The 25,990-nt window shown below is 43.8% G+C and overlaps 1 protein-coding gene across 3 annotated transcripts; it reads left to right on the forward strand.

Annotated features, from left to right (window-relative positions):
- Nucleotides 1-805: 805 nt before the first annotated feature.
- On the forward strand, nt 806-25,597 carry E2F7 (E2F transcription factor 7). Of its 3 annotated transcripts, none has more exons than XM_081022443.1 (13): nt 806-905; nt 1,540-1,632; nt 5,775-6,053; nt 8,632-8,800; nt 11,724-12,011; nt 12,957-13,115; nt 14,095-14,232; nt 14,563-14,757; nt 16,231-16,297; nt 17,551-18,025; nt 18,999-19,245; nt 19,905-20,332; nt 21,531-25,597. In XM_081022443.1, the coding sequence occupies exons 2-13, from the start codon at nt 1,540-1,542 to the stop codon at nt 21,705-21,707; spliced, it is 2,715 nt and encodes a 904-aa protein (XP_080878569.1). In that variant the 5' UTR covers nt 806-905; the 3' UTR covers nt 21,708-25,597. The 3 variants fall into 3 exon arrangements, with proteins under 3 accessions (XP_080878569.1, XP_080878571.1, XP_080878570.1); XM_081022445.1 differs by having other exon boundaries at nt 19,002-19,245; XM_081022444.1 differs by lacking the exon at nt 806-905 and adding an exon at nt 1,302-1,320.
- Nucleotides 25,598-25,990: the final 393 nt, after the last annotated feature.

Below are 25,990 nucleotides of genomic sequence, written 5' to 3' on the forward strand. Positions count from 1 at the left end.
CATTTCTAGCCACAGGGCGCCTGGCTTTAATCTGACCTGATGCATTAAAAGGTGGGAATCACGTGAAAATTCTGCCAGCCAGGCAAACTGGGCGCATTTAAATTATTTATCAAACTGCACGTCTGAATGTGCCTATTTTCCAGAAACGCTTGTCTGCCAGGAAAACAAAAGGGCGCTTCGTTTTATTCTGTATTTCCCTCTGGGAAAGCTCCGTACTTCCTGTCATCGCTAGGCGATTCCAGGCGGGGCCCGAGCTGCCAACGGCAGACTTGCAAGGGAGGGAGGGAGCCGAGCGGTCCCGCCACCCTTCGCAGCGTCGCCTAGGATCAGGTTTCCCCCCCTTCAACTTTCCCCATCTGTTCCCTTGCGCCGCCTCTCATTATCCGGAGCTGCCCGCTTCTCCTGCCTAGCGACAGCGGCGGCGGCGGGGCGGCCCAGGTGGCGCAAGGTGGGAGGAGGGCGGCAGAGGCGGCGGGGAAACAGCCGCAAGGCTCCCCACCGCGTCGGCGCGGGACCTTGGGACAAGAGCGCGCCGAATGCCGCGCCAAACTCGCCGAGCCAGGGCTTCGATCTGATTGGCGGGAACGCCAGGGGGACGCCCCGTCGGAGAGAGCCTGATTGGCCGGATTGTAAAAATATGTTGCAGGGCGCCAGAATAGAAGCTTTAGCGCCTAGTGGAATCTCGGGGCTGCGGGGAAGCGGCCAGTGCAGGCACGTCGCAGGCGCAAGCGAGGGAGGAAGGGCGCGGGAGGTCAACGCCGAATTGGGGCGGGGGGCTCTTTTTCTTCCCCTTCGGAGGCACCCCCATGAGCCTCAAACCCGGCTGCGGCTTGAGCGGGCCCGGAGGCGCTGACGCGAAGGGCTCCCTTTGAGAGGACAGGAAGGAAACTCGAGAAAAAATGTAAGTTTCTTGAACTTTTCTTGCGGGGCGGGAAAAATGGGAGGTGGGTCTCCCGCGCTTGTGCCGCCGTCTTCTTCCCTGCGGCTGCACCGAGGGGGCGGCCGAGCCAGAGGCTTCCTGGCGGGGGGCGGGAGACCACCTTTTTGGGAGGGGGGCCGGGGTCTCTCCCGCTCTCAGGGCGCGAGTCTCGCTCAACCGCCTTGGGCTGCGAGGTGGGCAGTTTCTGTCCCGCTTCAGTTTCAAAGCTGGGATTTCACTTCCAGGTTCTTTGCGCCAAAAGTAACTGATCCCGGGGCGAACACCCTGAGCTCCCAAATGACAGATTCGCCCTCAGAAGATCCCCACTTTTCGGGGACACCCACCTCCTCTCCCAGGCCAATTTCTACCTAGTCTACTGAATCTGAAGATATTTTAATACTGTAATACGTTTCTTCACCGCAGCCTTGGCCCCCAATCTGACCTTTCTATTATTTTGGGTTGTTGTTTTTTTTAATTTAGTGTTTAGAAAACACTGTGAACTTCATAAGCTTTGCCCAAATTATTTTGGGGTTTGAAGAGGACCCGAAAGCTGATTTTTTTTTTTTTAGGTGGGAGATGATGTAAGGTGCTGACCCTCTTGTGAACTTTCAATTTTACAGATGGAGGTTAACTGCTTAACGCTAAAAGACCTGATCAGCTCGAGACATGGAAAAAGGGATTTTATAGATGAAGATGGGGAAAGTGCTCAAAAGGTAAGCAGGTGCCTAAACACCCAGTTCTGTATTTTCAAAACTGCTCACGGCCGTCAGGCTTTGTTCTAAACTGTGTTCTCATTTATTAAAATCATGGTGAAACTTACAATATTCCAGAGTAGTAAAACCTACCTGTAATGTCCAACCCAAAAAAACAAAACCATTTTAAGTATGATTATAGTTAGCTCCATTAAGTTTAAAAATAAAATTGTAACAATATACATATTTAATCACTCTTTCAGTTGGGCACTTCTCTCAGAAACTTGCAAAAGATCTTCCCCTTGGTTCTAATTTCGCAGAAAGCCAGTTTCTCCACCCTGCCCTTTAAAGGAAATGAGGAGTCATTTTTTCTATTAATGAGATTATGTGCAAGACATTTGCCATATGGGCATGGGATTATGGACAATCCTGTCATTCCTGATTGGATGTTTGTGGCAGACTCTTATACCTGTGAAAGGGTTGAAGCTGATGCAGTACTGTATCCTACTAGTGCTCTCACTGAGCAAAATGGATCGATACCTGGTTTCAGATATGAAACAGTAAACCTGAAGAGGTGCTCCTAATTAAACAGAAAGCACAGCAAGAAAAATGTCTCCAGTGTCAAGTGTTTTTACTTTAATGCAGTGGTCTGGATTTGAATGGAGCAGTGGCATTGGGGGAGGGGTACTTAACCCTTTATCTTCCAACCATTCTGAAGCTGCTGTTAACCAAATGAGAGGAGTGGAGTTATATGCTCCGCCGCAGCTTCAGAGATGAGCTTTCCTTCCAGGAAAGGGCTGTCCGTTCAAACTGGGACACACACACTTGGCAGTTGCATTAAAGCAAAAACAGAATACATCAAGAGATCTCATGTATCAATGAGGCATACAAGTCAATGTAATGGATTGGTTTCTCCTGAGATGCTACATTCTATGCTGCCTGGAACCTCACATTATAGATTTTATCTAAGGGGGGAAGCACAACCTTCACCTCAAAATAGCACTTTTTAATCTGCAAAAGCAATGACTAGCTACTAGTGGAACAATAGGCCTGGAAATTTACAAGCAATGTGTGTGTAAAAGTGAAGAAGCCAGAAGAAAGCTCAATTAAGTATACAAATAATCTGTTGCTCTCTGATTCAATAGTTTTTTTAAAAATGCTTGTCTCAGTTTGCTGCCATTGTAGGTATTAATCAGTTCAAGTTCCGCAATCACTTTTGGCTCTTTTGACATTGTTGGTTATCTACAGTAGATCTCTAACACTAGCTAACCAAACAGGCAATGCAAGTCTATATGACTGTTGACTGCTGTGGTTATATTCCCACCAGAAAAGCTAGATAGATGTCCTAGTGAGAGCAGAACAATTGTTTTTCAGCCTTGTAAAGTTTCCAAAAGCAGGAGGTTTAAGTAAGAAACATGATACTGGTACAGCAGTGTGCATTGACATGACCATATTGGTAAGATGTATTAAATCTGAAGTAGCAGAAAACTAAGGTGTCTTGCAGGAGAAACGCAGTACAAAAGAAAACTCAATTTGGCCCTCACAAAGCGTGGCTCCCATTGAGTTCTATAGGATGGAATAAGCAGGCTAAAGTTTGGGCCACAGCTGAGAGGGAATTCTGTGGCTTCATTTGCATGTCACAGTAAGCCAAACTCTGGTTTATTGGGACCTTGCAGCCCCAGTCTATTTTTACTCCTAAGCTCAGCCAAGGTTAGCTTAGCATGTCATTGATACCTGGGTCCATGGTTATGCTTTTCCTCACTACAACTTGTGTTTAGTGGGAAGAGACCCTAACTACAAGCCTGGGTTTGAATGACACCATACAGCACATGGTTAGTGAAGAGGGAGCTGAAACATGAACCTGCATTTGTGCAGGATGCTAAAAGTCAAACTTTGCAGGCAAAGTGACTTGTGGGCTTTCCAGGAGCCCACTTGCACGAAACGTTTACCGCAGTGTGTGAACCAGGCCTGCGTCCCTGGCATTTAAGTCGAGCTGCCAAATAAACTTAATCACTGGTTAAATAATACATGAGTCAGTGTGATGTATCACACAGAACAGGGATGAGATACTTGTTCAATGGACAGTTTTCATCAGAGATTTGTACAATCATACCTTGGCAACTCCCAGGGATAGAAATGTATAGTTTCAATGTGAAATTTTCTCCCAAGTGCATTCATCAACTTAGCAACTGTTTTTAACCCAGTTAATTTGATCTTAATTGAGATTTTTTTGTATTTTTGTTATCCCTTCCAGAAAAGAGTGAAAGCATTGCACAATTTAAAAACTGTTTTTTCCCCCAGCATTTTCAGTGTTGGTAACCAATATAAGATTTCAGAATGTACAGAAGTAATTTCCATAGGTTCTGTCATGTTCTTCTGTGACCAAGAAATAGTATCCTGGACATAGCTGTCAACATTTCCCTTTTTTAAAGGGAAATTCCCTTATTCTGAATAGGATTCCTCGCAAGAAAAGGGAAAAGTTGACAGCTATGATCCTGGGTAGGTTTATGAAAATGTCAAGGGCCTATGCTGGTGAATGGCTTCCACTGCGTTCTATGAACAGGGTAAAGGTAAAAGGACCCCTGATCATTAGGTCCAGTCGTGACCGACTCTGGGGTTGCGGCGCTCATCTCGCTTTATTGGCCGAGGGAGCCGGCGTACAGCTTCTGGGTCATATGGCCAGCATGACTAAGCTGCTTCTGGCAAACCAGAGTAGCGCATGTAAAGGCCGTTTACCTTTCTGCCGGAGTGGTACCTATTTATCTACTTGCGCTTTGATGTGCTTTCAAACTGCCAGGTTGGCAGGAATAAACAGGGTAAATAGGCTTAAATTTGACACAACTGGACTCTCCCCACATATTGTGGTCATCAGAGTCTGGGACAAAAAGTCCCCCCCCCCCCCAGTTGTTCCAATCCACTGTCTGGTTTCAGTCCACTTTTCACCAATTTACATGAAGGGCGTTTAATCCTATGGCAAAAATTAAAGCCCTAATCTTAGGAACAATGCTAACCTTGAGCATTGTTCCCTGACCATAAAACTGTATTTTGGTCTTTGCTACTTGACTGACAGGTATTTAGCTCAGGCCCAATATGTTTGAACAAAATGCCTGTCATTGTATTGGGTGAAGTGTGTTTAGAAGGAGGGCCTGTGTGGCTGTGTGATAACTTGCTCTTAAAACATCCTAGCACCTCAGGGTAGTGTCCGTTGGTGGGGGCTGGGATGTGAGGGGGGGGTCACAGATATTTATTTCATTTATTTTTATTTAACAAAATTTACATACTGCTTGGGTGTAATAAAGTCTCTAAGTGGCTTACATGAAATATTAAAATTTACAATTAAAAACATTTTAAAATGATAGAAAAATGAACAGTACAAAAGAGATTGAAACATACCAACTTCTACATGTTTGGATAGACCTGCCTAAAGAAAACCTGTTTTGAGCAGGTCCTGAAAAGAGCCAGCAGAGGTTCTTGTCTGCTGTCAATACGCAGAGAGTTCCAATATGCAGGTATAAAAATAATCATTTTCTTTCGATTGTGGAATAATTATGTGGCAGCTGTAATGGTGCCAGTTCCCAAGACTGAAGCAGTTGAATGGGCACCCAGGAAGTAAAATACAGTTGTACCTCGGAAGTCAAACAGAATCCGTTCCAGAACTCCGTTCGACTTCCGAAACATTCTACTTCCCAAATGTGGCTTCTGATTGGCAGCAGGAAGCTCATGCAGCCAATCAGAAGCCATGGAAGCCCCATTGGATGTTCGGCTTCCAAAATAACGTTAAAAAAACTGGAACACTCGCATCCAGTTTTCGATTGTTCGGGAGGCGAAACATACAAGCTCCAGGGCATTCGAGAACTGAGGTAAGACTGTACAGTAGTAGAGTTCTTCTAAAGTGCATCGCTTTATTTCCTGCCTATATGGCTAAGGTAAAGCAATGCACTGGATATAAACTTGTCTCCTTCCTTTGGGACACAAGGGTCTGGGATGAGGTTCTCTCTCAACTCCATCCTAAATTTTAGCCTGTGTATCTTGCCCCATAGATCTCTATGGGAGCCATTTGTAATTGAGCAGGCCAGCGTTTCTTGGTACAATAGGACCACAGCATTGATTGACTGCTTCTCTGCCTTCCAGTTATCTCCAAAGCTATCTTTTCTTTCTAATAGGAAAATATATTTGATCGACCCAGAATGACCCCAAAGACTCCCATGAAAAATGAACCCATTGATTTGTCAAAGCAAAAAACCTGTACCCCTGAGAGAAGTCCAATTACACCTGTTAAGCTGACAGATAGGCCCCTGGCAGATCCATGGACCCCCACAGCTAACCTAAAGATGCTTATTAGTGCTGCTAGCCCTGACATGCGGGACAGAGAAAAGAAGAAGGAGCTCTTCAGGCCAATTGAGAACAATGAATTTAATGACGCTTTTCCCGATTCCTTGCAGGTAAGAGAGACTTTCCACGGCACATTTGTTTTGAATTAGTCATTTTTTATCTGTTTAAACTAAATAATATTTCATTTGTAGCCTTCTTCATTTATCTGATTTGTGGACAGCTCTCCCAAATTGTTCTGATTTGACTTTTGGCAGCCGTTCTCCTATTTCTGCTCACATAACCAAAGTGCCACTTCCTTTGTTGTCTCTTCGCCTGCCATTTTGAGCTGTCCTGTCACATATTACTTCCTCTGCACAGCTGCTTCACGGGGCCACCAGCATAGAAGATTTAGAGAATGTGAACCTACCTTAGAAACAAGAATGCATGGGGGAGCAGGCAGACTCTTTGTGCTTTCCAAGTGACACGAGCAAGAGACTTAATTTTCTAAACCTTCCCCCCCTCCCCAAAATATCACTGCCGTTACAAATATATTGCACAATAAATGACTACCAGCTGTTGTGTCACTGGAATCATGAATTAAAAAGATGTAATTATGTATACATAAAATGTGAAAAAATTCTACTCTTCTCCTGTTTTTCAGAAATCCTCATGTCAACGAGTTGACCCCTCCCTGGTTCAAAGCGGGGTGAGGGAGGGGCGTAGGTGGTAGATTGGGATCCACTGGAAGATCTCTAGATAGTTTGCAGCAGAGCAGTGATTTCTGGCTCCCAATTGTTTTACAAAAGCAGTAACATTGTTATTTTTTAATTTATTTTATTTATATACCGCCCTTCATCAAAAGCTCCCAGGGTGGTGTGCAACATTAAAAACATACTTTATGGAGCATAATAATAATATAATACAAAGAATAACAACATACAGCATAATAATAAAACAATCATAATCACAGCCCGTACAATTTTCCCCTCTGAAATTAGGCTGCCGAAATGAAGAAAGCTCATTAGCATGAGTTAGACTTTGAGCTCGGTTTTTGTACTGAAAAGGGATTCCTTGGCTCACTGTGTATCTTATACCGGACTGCTCGGTACATCCTCAGGTTCCAGCAGCAGGAGGCAGAGGAGCAGTGTGGGTGGGCACTGGCTGCTGCCCCAACCTGCCCATGCCGTGTGTTTCTGCTGCTTACGGAGAATGAGAGGGGCGAGGCGCAGGGAGCTCAGGGTGGTAGCAGAGCCAATACACTTGCTGCTGCACACACGCCACCCTGAGCTCCTTCGGTCAGCCCCTGTGACATGCAGCATTGGGAAGTCAGGGTAGCAATGTGGCCCCACCCTGCTGGCTGCTGCTGGGTTCTAATAAAAAGCAAAGGAGGTCCAGTGAGCCTTACGCTACCCATTCGTGGTTTAAAGTACACTCCGATCCAGCTGCTGTATTGTGCCTCTGGTGAACTTCTCCAAATAATGCTGGCTGTTCCCAGTTCGAAGCATGATTACTTGTACTCACTGGCCGTATTAATCTTGCTCCCCTTGGATAAAATCAGCAGTTCCTGTTTAGAAACGCTTTCTGCAAATTCTTTAAAATACAAAGGCATAGATTCCAAAATCTGCCCCCACCATGCAAGGTCCATAAAACATAGTGCTACCTAAGGCAGCCAAAATCTTCCTGAGAATGGTCACTCCCAGAGCCAATCTAGTGAGAACCGCTTTCATACATTATTGCTTAAAATACAACTTCAGGGGGTGGGGGAATGAAAGCTGCAGTTTCTTTCAGCATTTGAGGCTGTTTTAACAAATATTCCTTTTAAGGACCACTTGTTGCACTGCAGTAGCCCTCAAAGTTATTTACTGGAGCCATTCCAGCATCTTTTAAGATTTCTCTTAGGTGCAGAGGCCAATTAAACTCACTATAGTGTAAGAGGCTTCAGAAGTTTTCTTTTGTGGTACGAAACCTGGCCTTTGGGGTTGCTAAAGATCTTTCTCTCAAAATTGCCCTCTTTCTTCTGCATCCAGTTTTCCTTGTGTTATGCCTTTGGGGCTGTAAGCCTGCAGGCAGCAGAAGGGCTACAGCTCAGTGGCAGAGTATTTGTTTGGCATGCAGAAGCATCTACAGGTAGGGATGGGAATGTCCCTTCTGAAACCCTGGAGAGCTGCTGCCAGTCAGTGTAGGCAAAAGCTAGATGGACCAGCTACTTGGCTTAGTAAAAGGCAGCTTCCTATGCCCCTAGGCCAATTGTTTTTAATTGGTATGGGGTGCTTCATGAAGTTTAAATGCTCTACCCCTCTAGAGATAGGTAGAAAGGCTCCCGATCAAAACTAATGTGCAGTGTTGCTCATTACGTTCAACACCGGACCAGTTTTATCCTTGCCATTCAAACCACGACATTCCCAGTACTGTCCTGCTTGTCAGAGGAGCTACCAGTGTCCAAGACCTGTCCGCCATGCTGCTGTCTTGGCCCAATGGTTAGGGGAGATGGGAGTTGTAGTCAAGCAACGTCTGGAGGTTACTTGGCTATCCTTGATCTACAACTCCACTTTCTAGACTTGCTTAATACCTTATGCATGTATTTTGTTTTCCTGCTGAAAGTCCAGGTCTTACGTATTAAAAATACAACATGTATTGCTGGTGCCGTGCTATATAACAAAGTGTTATTTAAAAAACCAGGCAACTACAACCCATTTTATTTGTTTCTAGTGTGGCACCGTAGATGATGGAACAGTGGATGAATATGAAAAGCAGAGACCCAGCAGAAAGCAGAAAAGCTTAGGGCTGCTGTGCCAAAAGTTCTTAGCCCGCTACCCCAGTTATCCTTTATCAGCAGAAAAAACAACAATTTCTTTGGACGAAGTGGCTTCTAGTCTTGGTACGTATGCAAGGAAGCAATACTGACTGCAGGAATGAATGCTCCGGTTGAACTAGATAGTAGCCCCTTTAAGGCAAGCAGTTCTCCTTACAAACCCCATTTAAATTAACTATCCTCTCATGAAATTTCCCATGCATTTCAGTGGTGTTTCCATGGAAGAAGGTACCGGGGGGGGGGGTTGGCATAAAAACTCAATGACTGAAACTGAAAATATTCCCCCCTGATGCTACTTATCAATTATCTGAAACAGGATATTTAATATATACAGCACCATGTTTCTTATTGGATGTAAACCTGAGGTGCAAAATCAGATGGACCCAAATATGTTTTATTTAACTAGATTTGGGCTGTAGCATTCTATGCATTTCTTGTTGTGAGCTGCCCTGAAAATTCTGTGGCCTATAAATTACATTAATTAATAAATGGCCTGCACACAAGTATTTGGAAGAGCACATTTCTTCCAAGAATTGTAACTGCTAGGTCTTGCTTCTAAGCAAATTGTTTCAGGACTGAAATAGAAAACTGCTTTGGGGGCAGAAGTTGCTCAGTTCAACTCCTGTAATTTCGAGTTAAAAGGAGCAGGTTGCAGATAATAGGGAAGACCTCTGTCGGAGAGCTTGGATAGCCACTGGTACTCACAAGAGGCAACACTGGGATATCATGTATAAGGCAAAGCAGCTTTTTAAATGTTCCAGTAAGAGTAAAGCAGTATTGAGCTCAATAGTCTGATCTGGCACAGAAGGAAGTTTCACATAAATATGTATAAAGTTATTTTTCATCTTTCTGTTTGCATAGCATATTTTCTTAAAATAGATTTTTGACATGGTGTTGTTAGGGCAGATTTGTGTAGCCTTTTGCTAAAGGAAGTTTAATGGAAGATGTAAGGAGATGTGACAGCGTCAAGAAATATTGAGCAGGGCACTAAGTCATTTTCACTATAGGCTCGCCGCCCCAGATCTGCTGCTGAAAGGGGGGGGCACCTCTCCGCTTCCACTTGAGCACCATTTTCATAGTTCCCTAAACTCCAATTAATAGTGTCATCTGTGGCTTAGCCTGTGAGTGATGATGCAGGGACACTGCTTGGTCCCAGCTGTAAATCTTCACCTGGAGCATGAATAATGGGTGGATGACTCTACCACAAGTTCGCAGTACCATCCCCTTTCCCAGGTGAATTCCAAGCCTTGTTGAAGCGGACGTCGACATTGTAATTCAAGGGAGCTCTACATCACAGCAACAACTCAACTACACCCAGAGCCCAACAGTTTCAAATCTTCTGCCTGTCCATCCTAGAATAGTAGTAATAAATACTTGAAGGAGGTGCGTGGCAACTGTGTTTTAACACAAAGTAGGCTGCCTTCTCTTGCCCCATCAGCATACCGCTGCACTGCCGTCCACTCCGAATAACCCTAAAGAGCAGCCAATGTAGTGCCCAGCAGATCTTATGGACTACAAGTCCAATCATCCCTGACCATAGGCTGTGTTGTTTGGGGATGATGTATGCCAGGCATCCCCAACCTACGGCCCTCCAGATGTTTTGGCCTACAACTCCCATGATCCCTAGCTAAGAGGACCAGTGGTCAGGGATGGTGGGAATTGTAGTCCAAAACATCTGGAGGGCCGAAGGTTGGGGGTGCCTCGTGTATGCCCATAACACCTGGAGGGTACCACATTGGCTACCGCCGGAATAACTTTCTTTCTCTCTGAGGACTTGACTGCAGTTTACAGTTTAGTAGCATTTCTTCTGTTAATGGGGATAATTTATGGATGTTGCCATGCAAATTTAAGGATCATTGCGTAGATTTTAATGCTGTAACAAGCGCCACAAAGCCACATGCTGTTTTTGACTAAGTAACTATACATTATTTACTCTTTTATTGGGGGTGGGGGAGAGACAGAGATTCTAACTACGTGAAGACTTCCTATCACCGCCACACTAATTCCTCAGAAGGCGGTGTTATTAGGAACTCTGGTACTTTTGTTTGTCCCTTAAGCAGTGGCAAAGGCCGCTTAGTTTAACACTGGGATGGCAGTCAGCAACCTGTTCTCTCTTTTTCTGCGTGACAAACTAATAACTGCCTAATTGATATTTTAAATTAAATTAAATGTCTAGGTATAGACAATCATGAGCTGCTTCTCACATAAAGCTTTTCATTCCGGGATTGGCGTTTTCAAATGATAACGAGAGTGTCTAGACATGAAAGGATGATGTAGGGATTGACTATTCATGTAGCACTTCTCAAGCTGAATGCTTCCACCTTGAGGCACCCAAACGAAGATAAATCATTTTAACAGAAGTAGCTATGTAGGCTACAATCCATATTGTGAATAAGCCGTAAAAGCCCTCCTATAGGATACCTCTGAGCCAAAGGACCTGGACAGGTTACTTTGAACACACATTCCTATGCAGGCCTGCTCAGAAGCGGTATCCGGGGTGCCTCCTTCAAAAACAAGTTGTTGAGGCTGAGGGGAGACAATATGCTTGGGAACTGTTTTTAAGCCAGAGACACCATATTAACCCTCTGGTGTTACCCAACACACACACATACCCCAGGCCAGGCAAACCATGAGACATCGCTGTGATGCAAATGCTTCAGCTAGAATTATGTGAAAGTCTCTATGACTTGTATAATATGGAAAGTAGCCCTGAAGAGACCAGTTTTCTCCTGTTATGTAACTTTACAGCACATCTCTAACGAGCCGCTGAAAAGTTTTGCTCTTTTGACAGATGTTGTGTCTGTATCTTGTCTGGTTGCTAAACAGTAGAACACAAGACCATAATTGTGTTCCTTGTTTTGGAAGTAGAATACTGTACCACCATGACTTGTCTTGTAATGTGCCCAGGAAAGGGAGTTTTGTTTTGTTTGGTGTATTTTGCAATGTTTTGCTTTTATTCTCTTTGTCTTTCTTTTCGTTCCACTTCTAGGGGTTGAGCGTAGACGAATTTATGACATAGTGAATGTCTTGGAGTCTCTTGATCTCGTTAGCCGAGTAGCTAAGAATCAGTACTGTTGGCACGGTCGTCACAGCTTGAGTCAAACGCTCAAAAACCTCCAGGAAATAGGAGAGCTGCAGAAATATGAAGAACTTATGGCTTCTTTCCAGCATAAAGAGCTAGACCTTGACTGTAAATTTGGAGAACACAAAAAAGAGACCTTTCTAGATTTCCAAGACCGGCAGTTGCTTGACTTCTCGGAGACAGATTGTCCGTCTGGTAAGTTAGCAAAGGCTACTGGCAAAATAAGAGAGAGGTCCTTGCCATCATCAACATGTGATAGGTGTTCTCTTTTTATTTTTGAAGTAAATTACTGCATTGAAACATGATTGTATCTTTTGGGGGGACAAGACTTCTTTTCGTCCAAATGGTGCAACTATATCAGGGTCAGCTCTTGCGTCATTGCCATCTCTTGTTGCCCCAAACGCTGCCCTGATATTGCAGTTAATAATAATCATCATCATAATCATCATCATAATCATCATCATCATAATAATATATTCATACCCCGCCCAGCTGGCTGGGTCTCCTCAGCCACTCTGGGCAGCTCCCAACAGAATATTAAAAACACAATAAAACATCAAACATTAAAAACTTCCCTAAACTGGGATGCCTTCAGATGTCTTCTAAAAGTCAGGTAGTTGTTTATTTCCTTGACATCTCGTGGGAGGGCGTTCCACAGGGAGGGTGCCACTACCGAGAAGGCCCTCTGCCTGGTTCCCTGTAACTTCGCTTCTCACAGAACGATGGGGGTGGAGACGCTCCTTCAGGTATACGAGGCCAAGGCCATTTATAAATGGTGCTATGTAAATGCTTTTATAAATAGATGAAATAAATCAACCTACATATCCTTTTTCTCCTGGTGCTTCTAACTTCTGATTTCACTCTTCTTTGCTCCTATATTATACACAGAATAAAATCCACAGAATGTCCTGCTTTCCACACACTCCTTCAAAATACTTTGCTATGACCTTCCTTCTTTCCTTAAGAGAGTTAAAGTGCAACTGCCCATCTGCTATAGGCAATTATTTTCTGCTCATTAAAAAAAACCTGCTTCCCAACAAGGAAATGTTTTCCTTTTTTTCTGCTTGAGAAGCCTTCAAAACGCTTTCTTGGCTGTGATAGATGTAGCATGCTGAGACTTGGGTTGTGTTTGTAATACAGCGTCTGCAAACAGCAGAAAGGACAAGTCGTTGAGGATTATGAGCCAAAAATTTGTCATGCTGTTCCTCGTCTCCAAGACCAAGATAGTTACTCTCGACATAGCAGCAAAAATATTGATAGAAGAAAGCCAGGATACAGCAGATCACAGCAAGTTTAAAAGTAAGATTGTTTCTGGGATGAATTATCATTTAGTCACTGCAGAGAATAACAGTCATACTGACATCACAAGGGAACATACTTGGTTTTTAAGATTTTTTTAGGGGGGTGGGATTCATATGGAACACTATGGCCCTGCATCATGTCATGCAGGTGATACAGGATCCTAGTTCAGACCTCAGCCTGTGCAGGATGCAATGTGTGTGCATGAATATTAAATCATTACTTGGCCACTGTGCACTGAAAACAGATTTTTAAAACTAAACGGTAAATGATAAAATGATCCCCTGTGGTCCTGCCTAAAATGAAAATAGCACACAAAGCTCTGAAACGAAATTTATTATCCTAGATTGGGTTATGAATGTATTTTAAAGAGGCTGCAATCCTGCTGGATTAAAATCAATTCATTGATTTATGTAGGACCAGGGTTTGAACTCAGGGACTATAATATAAAACAATTAGTTTTATGATTTTTTTCTTATTGAATATGGCGTATTCATGTTCCAGATATAAATCTTTATGCATAGTAATTTTGCTAGGACATTCATCCACCGGTCAAGAGTAAGAGTTTAGACCACATCCACCCACCCCAAAGACCTAAAATATATTATATTTTTTGTACCCAGTCCTCATGGGGAGCCAGTGTGATGTAGTGGTTAAGAGCGGTGGACTCGTAATCTGGTGAACCAGGTTTGCGTCTCCGCTCCTCCACATGCAGCTGCTGGGTGACCTTGGGCCAGTCACACTTCTCTGAAGTCTCTCAGCCCCACTCACCTCACAGAGTGTTTGTTGTGGGGGAGGAAGGGAAAGGAGATTGTTAGCCGCTTTGAGACTCCTTGGGGTAGTAATAAAGCGGGATATCAAATCCAAACTCTTCATGATTTTACTTCTGGGTTCTCTGGTAGCAGTTCTTCAGCCTGGTTAGTTACATCTTAATGTAACATAATGCATTTGTTCAATAATTAAACTTGTTTTCTTTTAGCAAAGGTACGGCGATTGTACGATATTGCCAATGTCCTGACAAGCCTTGGGCTTATCGAGAAAGTGCATGTAACAGAAGAAAGAGGTCGTAAGCCAGCCTTCAAATGGATTGGGCCGGTGGAGTTCACTGGAGACAATGGTAATATTCTTTATATTATGTCATTATCACTTATGCATTTCTTACAGCCTTAACAGCACCAACCCGCCCCAGGTTGGCTCAAATGGTTTCTCGTATTTTTGTAAAGGAGACTCGAGTAATGTGAAGAATAGAAAGCCCAACCCTTAACATTCAAGGGGCCTCAGGAGGCATCTTCTGTTTATAGCTGTTCCACTTCACCTGCGAAGTGTCTTGCTTTGTCAATGGAACTGGTTTATTGCCCAAGTGATGCTCCAGGGCTTCTTCATGTTGAGCGTGGCTTGCGGGTCATCCTTTGGCGAGCTGATTTTAACGAAGAATGCATCTCTTTAGGTGGCATAAAGATGGAGATTCCGACCTGTGCTGCTTTGACGAAAGCGAAAGGGGCGGCACGTGTCCCCCACCAAGCCTGTTCCAGTAGGAAAGAGCGGCTCTCGCGACATGCTTCTTTTGGCACGGCTCAGCCTTCCGAAGTGGCCAAGAGGAAGGCCAGCTCAGAACCCAGCAGCCCACGCAGGGGAAAACAAGGTAACCTGGGGAGGGCTTGTGCTCCTCCAACCCACCAGCTCTGCTAACAAGCTTCCAGCTAACAGCCGTGCGTCTGTGCATCTCTTTTCAGGTAAAGCAGCTCCCTTTCCACAAGCTTAAACTTGGAGCGCGCTCCTTTTGTTAGAATTTGGCACAGGCAGATTAAAGCCCTTTAAATGGAAAGAGAACATATTATTTTATGGTTGCTGCTAAGATGGAGCTGGCTGGAACAATCCTGTTTATAGTACTTTCACACTTCAGCACTGTCAGGCTTTATAAAGTGATTTGAAGGTTTTACTAGAATGGCAATTGGCCCATCTCTGCCTGGTGCACGGCGCCCAGCTCAGAAAGTACTGTGTTACCTTGGCCTATGGAACAATGGAGTTGCCTCTCTCCCAACTGCAAACAAACTGTGCTTGAGTGTAAGTTGGAGGTATCAGAGCTGAGCTATAGAATACTTTTAAAACATCAATCTGAATTCCAGGCCACCATTTTCACTGGGGGGTCCATAAATTCCTGGGAGAGGAAGGAGGAAATAGTTTCTGCAATTCCACTGAACCTCAGAGACACTTGGAGGGTACAGCTTCAAGAACAATCCTACACAGGGCCCCCCTCCCAGCTCAAAAGAAATGTGTATCTATATTGTGGTGTTCTTCAGGGCCTCTTCAAGGATCTCTGAAGTGCAGCACAATTGCGGGAACTCTGGGCTCAAGAGAAGGGCTGGGCTAGACCTGGGATAGCTCAGTTGGTAGAGAATGAGACTCTTAACCTCAGGGTCATGGGGCTGAGTCCCACATTGGGCAAAAGATTCCTGCATTGCAGGGGGTTGGATGAGATAACCCTCCTGGACCCTTCCAACTCCACAATTCTATGATTCTTTGATTTTGTATCATGCTTAGCTTTGGAAGAGGAGCTCAACATGAACATGCTAAAGAGCTATGGGGTGAGTGGGAAGATGATTGTTCTCGCAGTCATACTGCATTCCCAAGCTCAGCGGCGAGTGGGGAAGCATCCTGGCCACCAGACATTTTAGCTGTCGACGATGGCCAGCCAAAATTTGTGGACACCTGTATTTTCATATAGGCTAGAGAAGGGACCTGTAGTGCCCAGCCTACTGCAAATCACTTTGAGGGTGACAGTCATCTGAGATCTGATGTCAGGTGATTGAAACTTCAGGTTGTGACTTCAAAGGAAGAACTGGGAGCGTAGCGAAGAATGCTCTCAATACTTCCATTGCAGCCCCATCTGAGACAGAGCCTAGAAAATGCATAATTACCAGATCCTATATACATGGTCCCTGAAACAGTACTCATCAACGGTGCTGCCTGTCTTCCTAAGTCTCTCTGTGCATTCTAGTTGTTTCTCAAGAGAAGACATGATTGGGTGTTTGCATGGCTGTTTCTCATACGGTACAAACATAACCGTCACCCGTTGGTAATTAATTCAGCGTTCTGCTTTTCCTTCATTCTTCAGATGACTGCTGCTCCAAAATGATAAATCTAGCATCTGTTTGCTGCCAGAAGATGGAAGATGACGCAAGGTATGTTGTGGATTTTAAAGCTTGATACTCTGCAAAAGCTTTGGTCTGCATTAAAATGAGCTTCAGTCTTCCAAGTTTAGCTGTTGTGCAACATCCATATGTTATGAGAACAGGCCATGGTTCAGTAACAGTTTGTGCCTTTGCGTGTTTCACGAAGAGTTTCATGGGGTACAGCAGCTGCTCCCGTTGGATTGCTCATTAGACTTGAACAAATTTTGGCTTTGCACAAGGTGCAGCACACAGAATAAAGTGAACTCAGGGTGTGATGTTTCCTTGATAGTTGTGAAAATATGCATCCCACTAAGTGAAGTAAATAACTATCTAACGTTTTAGCAAAGGTAGACATTTTGAAGCTCTCTAATTTGAAGCTTTGGTTGCACTAAAATATAATGAATGGCACCTCCGAAAATTATCTGTGCTACCATGGAGAGACTGAATAACAAATCTAAAGAGGAAGCTGGATTTAAATAAAGCTTGTGTTACCCAGTGGCCATTTTATCCTGATAACACAGGTGTTCTAATATTGCGATGGATTAAATCCAAGGATGTGGTCCTTTATGTGAATTTAAAGTTGAGTAAAATGTGTATGGCACCATCTTAAACTTAAACACGGCAGAGACAGCTTGCTGAGAATCTTGTTTGGCCTCCAGTGCTCATTTCATAAGGCAAATAAAAATTCCTGAAATGAGTACTCATCATTGTGAGTGTTGTCATGAATAACACTGATCAGCTAGCACCTTGGCCACACAGCTCTTTATAGAGTGTCAGTTCTCCTATTCTTTTACAAGTCTAGCATAAATTTTAAACCCCTTTTACCTTTTGCACAGAAAATTGCTCATGTAATAACTTGGTGACTTATCACATAATGTTCTAGTTAGTGTCTAAATCTAGGTGAAGCCATTAAAAAGGGTGGCAATGACGGTAGGAGGGTGTGTGTTTTTTATTTGGCACTGCCATTTTGTAACAGAGCCGATTGTTTATTTTAATTTGTTTTTCATTGAAACACATATCTCGCCCTTCTGGTGTGAAGGCCTTCAGTGCACATCAGAAAATTGCAACAAGCCTTCCTCAGGCCTAATCTTGTTCATTGGACTTTCCCATCCTAAACTGGAATAAATAGACACATGCATGCAAACCTTTTGGTGATTTAGTTCTTTCCTAAGCCAGTAGAATAAATCAGGTTTTTCTTAGTAGAGCAAGAATAGTGTGTGCTGTGGTTCTAGACTAACTTATCTCTCCCTTTGTCTTTATAGCAAAGGTCTCGAAGCGGCAGGAAACCTGGGCATCATTTCCCCTTTCTCTGTTCTTTCTGGAGACTCAGACTATTGTCTTAACACCTTCCCTCCCTCAAATGCAAGCTCAGACACGTCACAGCCATCTCTACCAAATGGGATAAATGACCAAGGTCTGCCATTATCGGCTTCCAAGTCAGAGGCTGGCAAAACCACTGTGCTCTCCAACCAACCTTTTGTTTACTTGCCATCTCCCTCTCTGTACATGCTGTGCGGCAGTCTTCATGAGAGTCTCTCGAGGGGAAGTCCTCCAGAAAAGGGAAATTGGGACTTCAAGGGCCAGGCTTCACCCTGCCCATCAGAAGGGGCCGAGTCTCCAGTTAAAGGTCAGAAGCGGAGTTCCCAATGGCGTGTTCCTCCCACTGAAGAGGAACCAACGGCAAAAAGGCAGAGTCTGGAGCAGAGCGATGGTCCCATTTCACTGGTGGTATCTAAGGTAAGAGAAATACATTGGACCAATATCCAGGTTTTGATTGCAGCAGGAGAAATGGAAGTTTATACTTGAAATGACCCTTACCTAGACGAATTAGTATACTGCAGAGAACTAGGCAGCATTCATTGCCCCTGACGTGTTTGCTGTAAAGCGTGAGGTATTTGCTTTCCCTCTGTGCTGCAGAAGTCATCATAAAGACATGTGATAAATGGCAACGAACGTTTTTTTGGCTAGCGCAGTTTGTGAAGAGCGTGGTACTGAGAACACGGAGGTTGCAGGTTCAGTCCCTATACGGGACAGCTGCGTATTCCTGCATTGCAGGAATCTCTTCCTTAGGGTCCCTTCCAACTCCGTGATTCTGTGTGCAATCCCTCCAGTATTGGAAGAGGAAAGCAAATAAACGAAACGTCTCCTAGAGTTTGAAGACGTCAAAATGCCATTTGTCCCCCACCATTTGCTCAGAAGCACCGGTCCACCAGCGCCTCCGCAATGTGCCACATGCCATGCAAATAAGCCTGGATGAGTCATTCCAGTGAATCAAATCAGACATTGTAGCAGAAGGATTCCTTAATGAGTGGATTTGGATGTAAAATCGCTCCCAAGTTATCAGTCAGACTGAGCAAGGGCAAAATGCTATCACTAAGTCATTGCCACCCAGCTTCCTGTTCCAGATTGTGGCAGTCCTTGCTGTTTCTCATTCAGGAACAAATCATTGGTTCTTACTACTTTGTTATTTTTTGCCAGTTGCATGAATTAACTCCTGCCAGTTCTGCATTGGAAATCAAAACTTCGTTTTGGTTTTGGTGGGCAGGGGAGGACCCTATTTAAAAAAGCTGTTTTATGATAAATTTATCCCTTGGTTAACCATTTTTAACCTAGACATAATTTGTACTAGGGTCCTAGTCCCATAATAGAACTGCACCTGTTTTGTTTTGCATTTCTTTAATGAAATGAATTGTGCTTTTGTTTTTCTTAGAAGAACGCTAAGCCAACAGATGCCGAATCTGCCTCAGATCGTAACTGCAGTCCCATTGACCAACTTCAATTCGAAGCAGGGGTGCCTGCTGCTATAGAAGCTGCTAAATCTTTGGAAACTTGGGAGCAAGAAAAGCCATTTAGGAATAAGCGTTCAAAAGAAAATGCAAAGGAAAAGGAACAGGCCTCTCAAGAAAACGGCAAGCAGTCCTTCTTGCCACAGTATCTCTATGTGCAGCCTGCAGCTGGTAAGGCTTCTCTTGGGAACTAGGTACTGATGTAGCATCTGGCCAGAACATACTTTAAACTAGGTGCATGCAAAATGCCAACCAATTACTAGGTAGGGAGGTCGAATTTCCAAATCTAAATCCTTTCACTGCTACCTATCCCCTTTGTTGTAGCATAGCTTGCCCCAAGTCTGGGATGGCATGGAGAAGTCACGCTATCTGTCTACTAGATCATCTCTACTTCGTAAAGCTTAGCAGAAGCTGTCCAGATTTTTTTATTTTTCAAGCCTAACACTCATACCCTGTAGAAAGAGTAGCAAGCAAGGTGGTACCCCAGGTGCTGTGCCCCCCAACTCTCGTCCCCCCCCCCCAGCTGCTATGGCCAGTAGTTTGTCAACGTAATCTACAGCAGAGCTGGAGAACCTGTAGCCCATGAACCAACCGTGGCCCTTTCTCAAGAGAAAAGGATATACAGTGGGTGGAATTCAATGTCTCATTTCCCCAGTATTTTGGTCTGGAGGTTCTCAACACACACACACGAGTCAGTTTGGGGGAGGAGAACCCCATTGTGCAAGCAGAAGTCGAACAGGGTTTACACTGGTGTGGCCAACTAGGTGAATCCCGCCAGTTACTGTCTCATCTAACTGCAAATGTCTGCCTCTGTTCTTCCCTCTGTTTAGGACTGAATGGGTTTAATTTCCTGTTTCCTGCCAACCAAGCTCCTGGTCCCGTCAACCTGTCTTCAAGCCGTTTGCCTTCGCTTAACGTTCCCTGTATGATGGTTCCATCTACAGCCTTGGCACCGTTCCCTCTCATCTATTCCCCGGCAGTCACAAGCCAACTTACCTCCGCTCCTGCCGGCTCCTTCCCAAATGTCACGTGCATGAATTTCAGAATGCCTGGCCTGGCACCTACAACACCTGTTTTCATTGGGACCCCAGCAGCAGTCGTCACTCCAAATTCAGCACAGCTACCAACCCTGGAGCCGCACCAGCAGATTCAGCCAGCTGTACACCTGAGCCCTGTCCTTGGGTCTGCCTGCGGCTCCGTTAAAGCAGACTCGCCGGTTTGCATGGGGCACCCAGTCACCCTCCTGAAATTCCAGCAGGTGAGAATGCAAAGACTGGGTGTGAATGAAGCTCAGATTGGGAGTGCGTAAAATGCATCTGTTTAAACCAAATCACCTTGCATTTCAAAACTGGCGCTTTTGTGGAAGTTAAAGATCATAAAATTGCTAAACGTTTTATTTTATTATTTTGTAAACAGCAGTTCCTATTTATGAAATCAGCCAGGTGCTTATTTATAAATGAAGCTAGGATTTAGGATTCTCCTCCCCTCACTCACATAGGGAAAAGTCACTCATCTTTATAATAAGCTCCAGCACATATATGGACTTACGACCTATACAGGTTTTATGTATTTATTGTATTTCTATCCCGTCTTTTACTCCAAGTTGCTCAAGGTTTTCCCCTTCTTTCTTTCATCCCCACAACTCTGCAAGGTGGTTTAGGCTGTGACTGGCCTGAGGCCACTCATTGAGTTTCATGGCTGAGTGGGGATTTGAGCACTGGTCTCCTAAGTCTTAATCTGACACTAACCCCTAGACCACAGTAACTCTCTTGTTGATTTCAGTAAAGGAATTCCTTTTTATGGGGTGCCACCCAATCAGGAACCACGCAACTAGGGCAAATTAATGCAATCCTATACAACTGAGTGCATGCTTAAAAGTTAAGCACTCTTGTTTTAATGTTAAACACTATCATTCTCTGGAACTCTTGTGAGTGGAGTCCAGCTTTGTTTTTTTGACTGGAGCCTCTTAAAGGCTGGGATAATTAGATATTTGGGTAAGTGCTGCTAATACAGGCGTTGTCCTGAACTGTTCATAGTGGCATACATTCATTCATTCATTCATACATACAAGATTTGAATGGTTTCTGTTCTGTGTGGTGGTCAAATTCAAATAGGCTGAGGGACAAACTTCCTTGCACCCATGGTTTTTCCACCAAAACAAATCAACAGTTCTAATGGGGGAAGAGACCGGTTATAGGACCATGGCTACCATCTAGAAATTGCTCGCTCCATTCAACCTCAATCTGCAACTCATTTTAGTGATTGCAGAGGCAGGGAACCTCAAAATGATGCTGAACTCTTTACAGCCTCAGCCGGAATAGCCAAGGGTCAGAGATTATGAGAGTTGTAACCTCGCAGTATCTAAAGGGCCACAGGTTCCCCCCACCTCTGAGCTAGATGAATTGGATTTGAAAGAGAACGGCTACTGAATTGCTTTTGTCTCTCCCTACAAATAGTCTTCTGCAGCCCCGCTGACTCCTAAGAACATGCATTCCACACCCCAAGAAGTGTTTTTCAAGACCCCTGGCAGCCTTGAAGACCCTGTGGCATGGCGGAAAAGCGAAGGCAACCAGAGCAGAACGGCAAGCTCTGTTCAAAGAAGATTAGAGATCTCCAGCAACAGCTCTGACTAATCCCGCTCACAGCAGAGGTGTGGGCAGCTTAGGATGCAGAGCCTTAAACTTTTTTTACAGAAATAATCAGTTATTACATAAAAAGGAGAGAAGAGGTTTTAAAAACAGGCACGCTTGGCCACTGTTCATTTGCCAACTACGCTGTTGACGTTCTTCCTCGTGAATCACCCCAGCTGTGGAAATATTAATACCCGTTAAAATCTGAATTATGTGCATGCTGATACAAGGGAGCATCAGGTTCTCTTTGGGAAGTTTATAAAATCGCATTAGTGATCAGTTATGTGAACAGGTTTACCAGGGTCTGTTCCGAAGTCCAAAACTGGGGGAAGCTGGCTAGCACTTATATAGGGGAAATGCTCTTTTACAAACACGCTATCCTGCTTAAGTATGCAGGATAGGCCAAGGGGGACCTCTAAGTAAAAAAAAAAAGTGTAGGAGCCGGTGCTTCTTTGCTACAACACTGAAGTATTGCAACTTCAGAAAAACAGACTTTTGTGGAGTACTTGAATGTTATTGATGTACAGTTTCCCCTGCATTTGTTAAAAGCGGAGACGTCTGATAACTTACAGTAGGAGTGAATGTATTCATGTGAAATACTTTAAGACCAAAACAACTGTGAAGTTTAAAATATTTCAGCGGGGTTTGTATTAGTGAACTTTGTAGTTTCTCTGTGTCCTTGTTTTCTGCACAAAACGTACCAGCTAATTATCAGTTGATACAAATATCTGTCCCCAATACTATAGAGGGTGTAATAGGTTGCTTCAAGAATAAGGAATCTCTGAAGTGTGTGTGGTAGAAATTCATCCCTAGTTTAAATATACAGTGGTATCTTGGTTCTCGAACTTAATCCATTCCGGGAGTCCGTTCGACTCCCGAAACCGTTCGAAAACCAAGCTGCGGCTTCCGATTGGCTGCAGGAGCTTCCTGCAGTCAAGCCGAAGCTGCGTCGGACGTTCAGCTTCCAAAAAACATTCGCAAACCGGAACACTTACTTTCAGGTTTGCGGCGTTTGGGAGCCAATTTGTTCAGGACCCAAGCCGTTTGAGAACCAAGGTACCACTGTAGTGTAATTCTGTACTTAACTACTTGGAAATATGCCCCATTGAATAGAATGGGGTTTACTGCCAGGTAAGTGTAAAGGATTGCAGTGACAATCCCATATACAGTGGTACCTCGGTTTTCAAGCATCTCGGAAGCCGACTGTTTCAGAAGCCGAACACCGAAAACCCAGAAGTAATTGCTTCTGTTTTTGATGCACCTCGGAAGTCGAATGGCTTCCGCTGCATTTTTTTTCCTCCATTGACTGACCACTGACCGCCCTTTGTGCCTCGGTTGTCTAACGTTTCAGAAGTTGGAACAGTCTTCCGGATTATATTCGACAACCGAGGTACCACTCTGTTTTTCTTATTGAGCCAAGGTTCAATATATGGCAAAGCATGTTCTGTAATTCTGCCACTGGCTCTGAAGCTTAGTTGGGCAGATTTGCCTATAATGTGGACTTGTATGAATTACACAATAACAGGTCTAGTTTTCATCAAGATAATCCTTTGAGCACGGTGTTTATGGCATGAGTGGCTGCTGAGGAAAGATTGGATTGATGACAGAAAGAAATAGAGGATCTGTATCCCAGCATGGAAATAGAAAAATTAGGGAGTGATCAGTGAAAGGGTTGCATTAATTTATGGGCCACTCTTCATTTACTTACACTATAGAAAGGAAACAAGTCAGTTTAGAGTCTGCTGCTGGAAATGGGTTAATTTCTTACAAATTAACTGGGCAGTGCATACTTTTGCATTTATTTCACCAGTTTCATAGACTAACGTGACACTCATTGCTGATTTTAAAAGAAAATTCATCATGATATTTTTCATTTTTAAATCAAGTAAATAGTGTGGCTGGCTCTTCTTCTTTTTCACCTAGGGATGACTTTGTAGCCATGATGTACGTTTCTTGAGGTCAGAAAAGTTTTCTGAACTTTCATTTCACCAGGTTTAAGAAAGAACAATGGTTTTGTGTGACAAGATATTTTGGTTCATTTAGTTTTGAATAATGAATGTGTTATGAAAATTAAGTAATTAATTTTAGAGCTGCAAAATAATTTGGGAATATTGTATTTTTATGTTAGAATAGACCAATAACAGCCTTACAAGGAGTGTAGTGCAACTTAATGTTTCTTAAATCTCTTTAGTTCAATCACAATAGGAGATTGAAGAACATGAAGGAAGAGGACCTTAAAACAAAACTTTTTACACTACAGAATTTTCACGTTTTTGTGATTTTTACCCAATGCATTGTTTTATTCACCCACATTCAAGTTTTCCCACATGAAGTGTAATCTTCTGTTTAGTAACAACTGTTGCCAGGCATAATTGCGGCAGGTGCCTGATTTACTGGTGTACTCAAGTCTGTACCTCTTTTGCTCAAAGGATACTGTTTCTCTTAACAGAAAGATAGCTGGTGTGCCTGCTCTTAATTAGTAATCCCTCCTCCATATGCATTACATGTGGCAATAAAGGGGTGGTTCTCAGCAATTAAGGCTGATGGAAAAACTCTTGATTCTAAAACATTAAAAGACAGTATGTCTTGTTTTTTCATGATCAATAGAACTATACATTCAGTAACCAATACAGTAGTACCTCGGAAGTCGAACGCCTTGTGACTTTAAGGTTTTGGCTCCCGAGCGCCGCAAACCCGGAAGTGAGTGTTCCTGTTTGTGAACGTTCTTTGGAACCCAAACGTCCAACATTGGTTCTGCAACTTCTGGGTTGCAGAAGCTGTGCCTTGGTTTCCGAATGTTTTGGAAGTCGAACGGACTTCCAGAATGGATTCCGTCCGACTTTCGAGGTACGACTGTACTTGCTTTCTTGAGCATATTTTAGCTGCGTCGGTGACAGCATAGGAAGTGGTGAAGTGATTGTTTGAACATCGAGCATCACAGAACTACCAGGGCAAAAAAGCTATCTGTAACTGAACATCTACAAACCGCTGCCACTTCATCCCTAGGCTGGAAGTTTAAGACTGTAGGCTGCGCTAGGCTTGCCAGTAGCTCTGTCAGCTGTATTTGCAAGCAAGGTGTGAGGAGGAGAGGGAAGTTAAAGATACTCGGGTTGCGTGAACTGGAGAATCGGCTAGATTCAAATTTTCTGTGCACCAGCATGAAGCGAGACCTGTTGCATATAGCTAGTGAAAGGGGAATCAGATTTGGTGGCAGCCAAAGCGGTGGTGTGAACAGGCCAAGGTTTGCTTCTGGGGCCGACCTTTTTACTATTAAAAGACTGGTTGTAAACAGAAGCAAGTGTGAAACTGCAGCTTTTGGTGGTGGAAGCAGGAGCCTGCAGGTCTGGCGACACAGAATGTGGTGTTTTGTCTTATGACTCCTGTTTCACAGAACCTGTGGCAAAACTGCTTCAGCAGAGGCAAGCATTCATTTGCACTGATGCAAGTGCTCATGCACTGACTTGTGCAGGATTTCAGGGCTTGTGAAAAACCTTAACTCTGGTACTATGGCACTAACCCGTTTGCAGGGGGGAGAGTGTGTGTATAACTTAATACTTGAATAATATAAGATACCACGTTTACATATCTCAGTTCCTTTTGTAAAAGGTGCTATTTCTGTATTTAAAAAGCTGTATTGTTTTTGATAATGTAAAGCTGCTTCATGTTTATATCATTGCACTGCTAGTTTCTTATCTTCGTATTAACGTCTCAATTGCTTGTGGGTCTTCACTGGTTAGAAATTGCTCTCTGCCTGTCTTAGGTTCTTTGCTACATTCTGCATTCAAAACTATTAAGAGCACACACTATTTGAACAGGGGAGGGGGGCATATTTTTATACTTAAATTAGATAACTCCTAATCTTTGTAAAATAATAAACATAAAGCCAAAAGTAAAAGGGACTGCTTCTTTTTGTTTCTTGCAAAACCGCCAGCCACCATGTATTTAATAATTCCTAAGCTCTGAACACAGTTGATCACAGCAATCCCATGCATCTCTTCCCTCTGCCGGGGCCAAATGAGATGCAGTTCAACATGTCCATTATAAGGGCTCCTGACATTTCTCCCTACCACAACCACTTTTTATTAAAAGCATCTTACATGGGCATCCATTTTGGGTTGCAGCTGCAGTAGAGAAGGGACATTTAACCCCAGGCTATTTTATTGGCCTGAATTGTAAAGGGACCCCTGACTGTTAAGTTCAGTCGCAGACGACTCTGGGGTTGTGGCGCTCATCTCACTTTACTGGCCAAGGGAGCCAGCGTTTGTCCGCAGACAGCTTCCGGGTCA

The sequence above is a fragment of the Podarcis pityusensis genome, assembly GCF_964106645.2.
Source record: "Podarcis pityusensis genome assembly, chromosome: 10".
NCBI lineage: Eukaryota > Metazoa > Chordata > Lepidosauria > Squamata > Lacertidae > Podarcis > Podarcis pityusensis.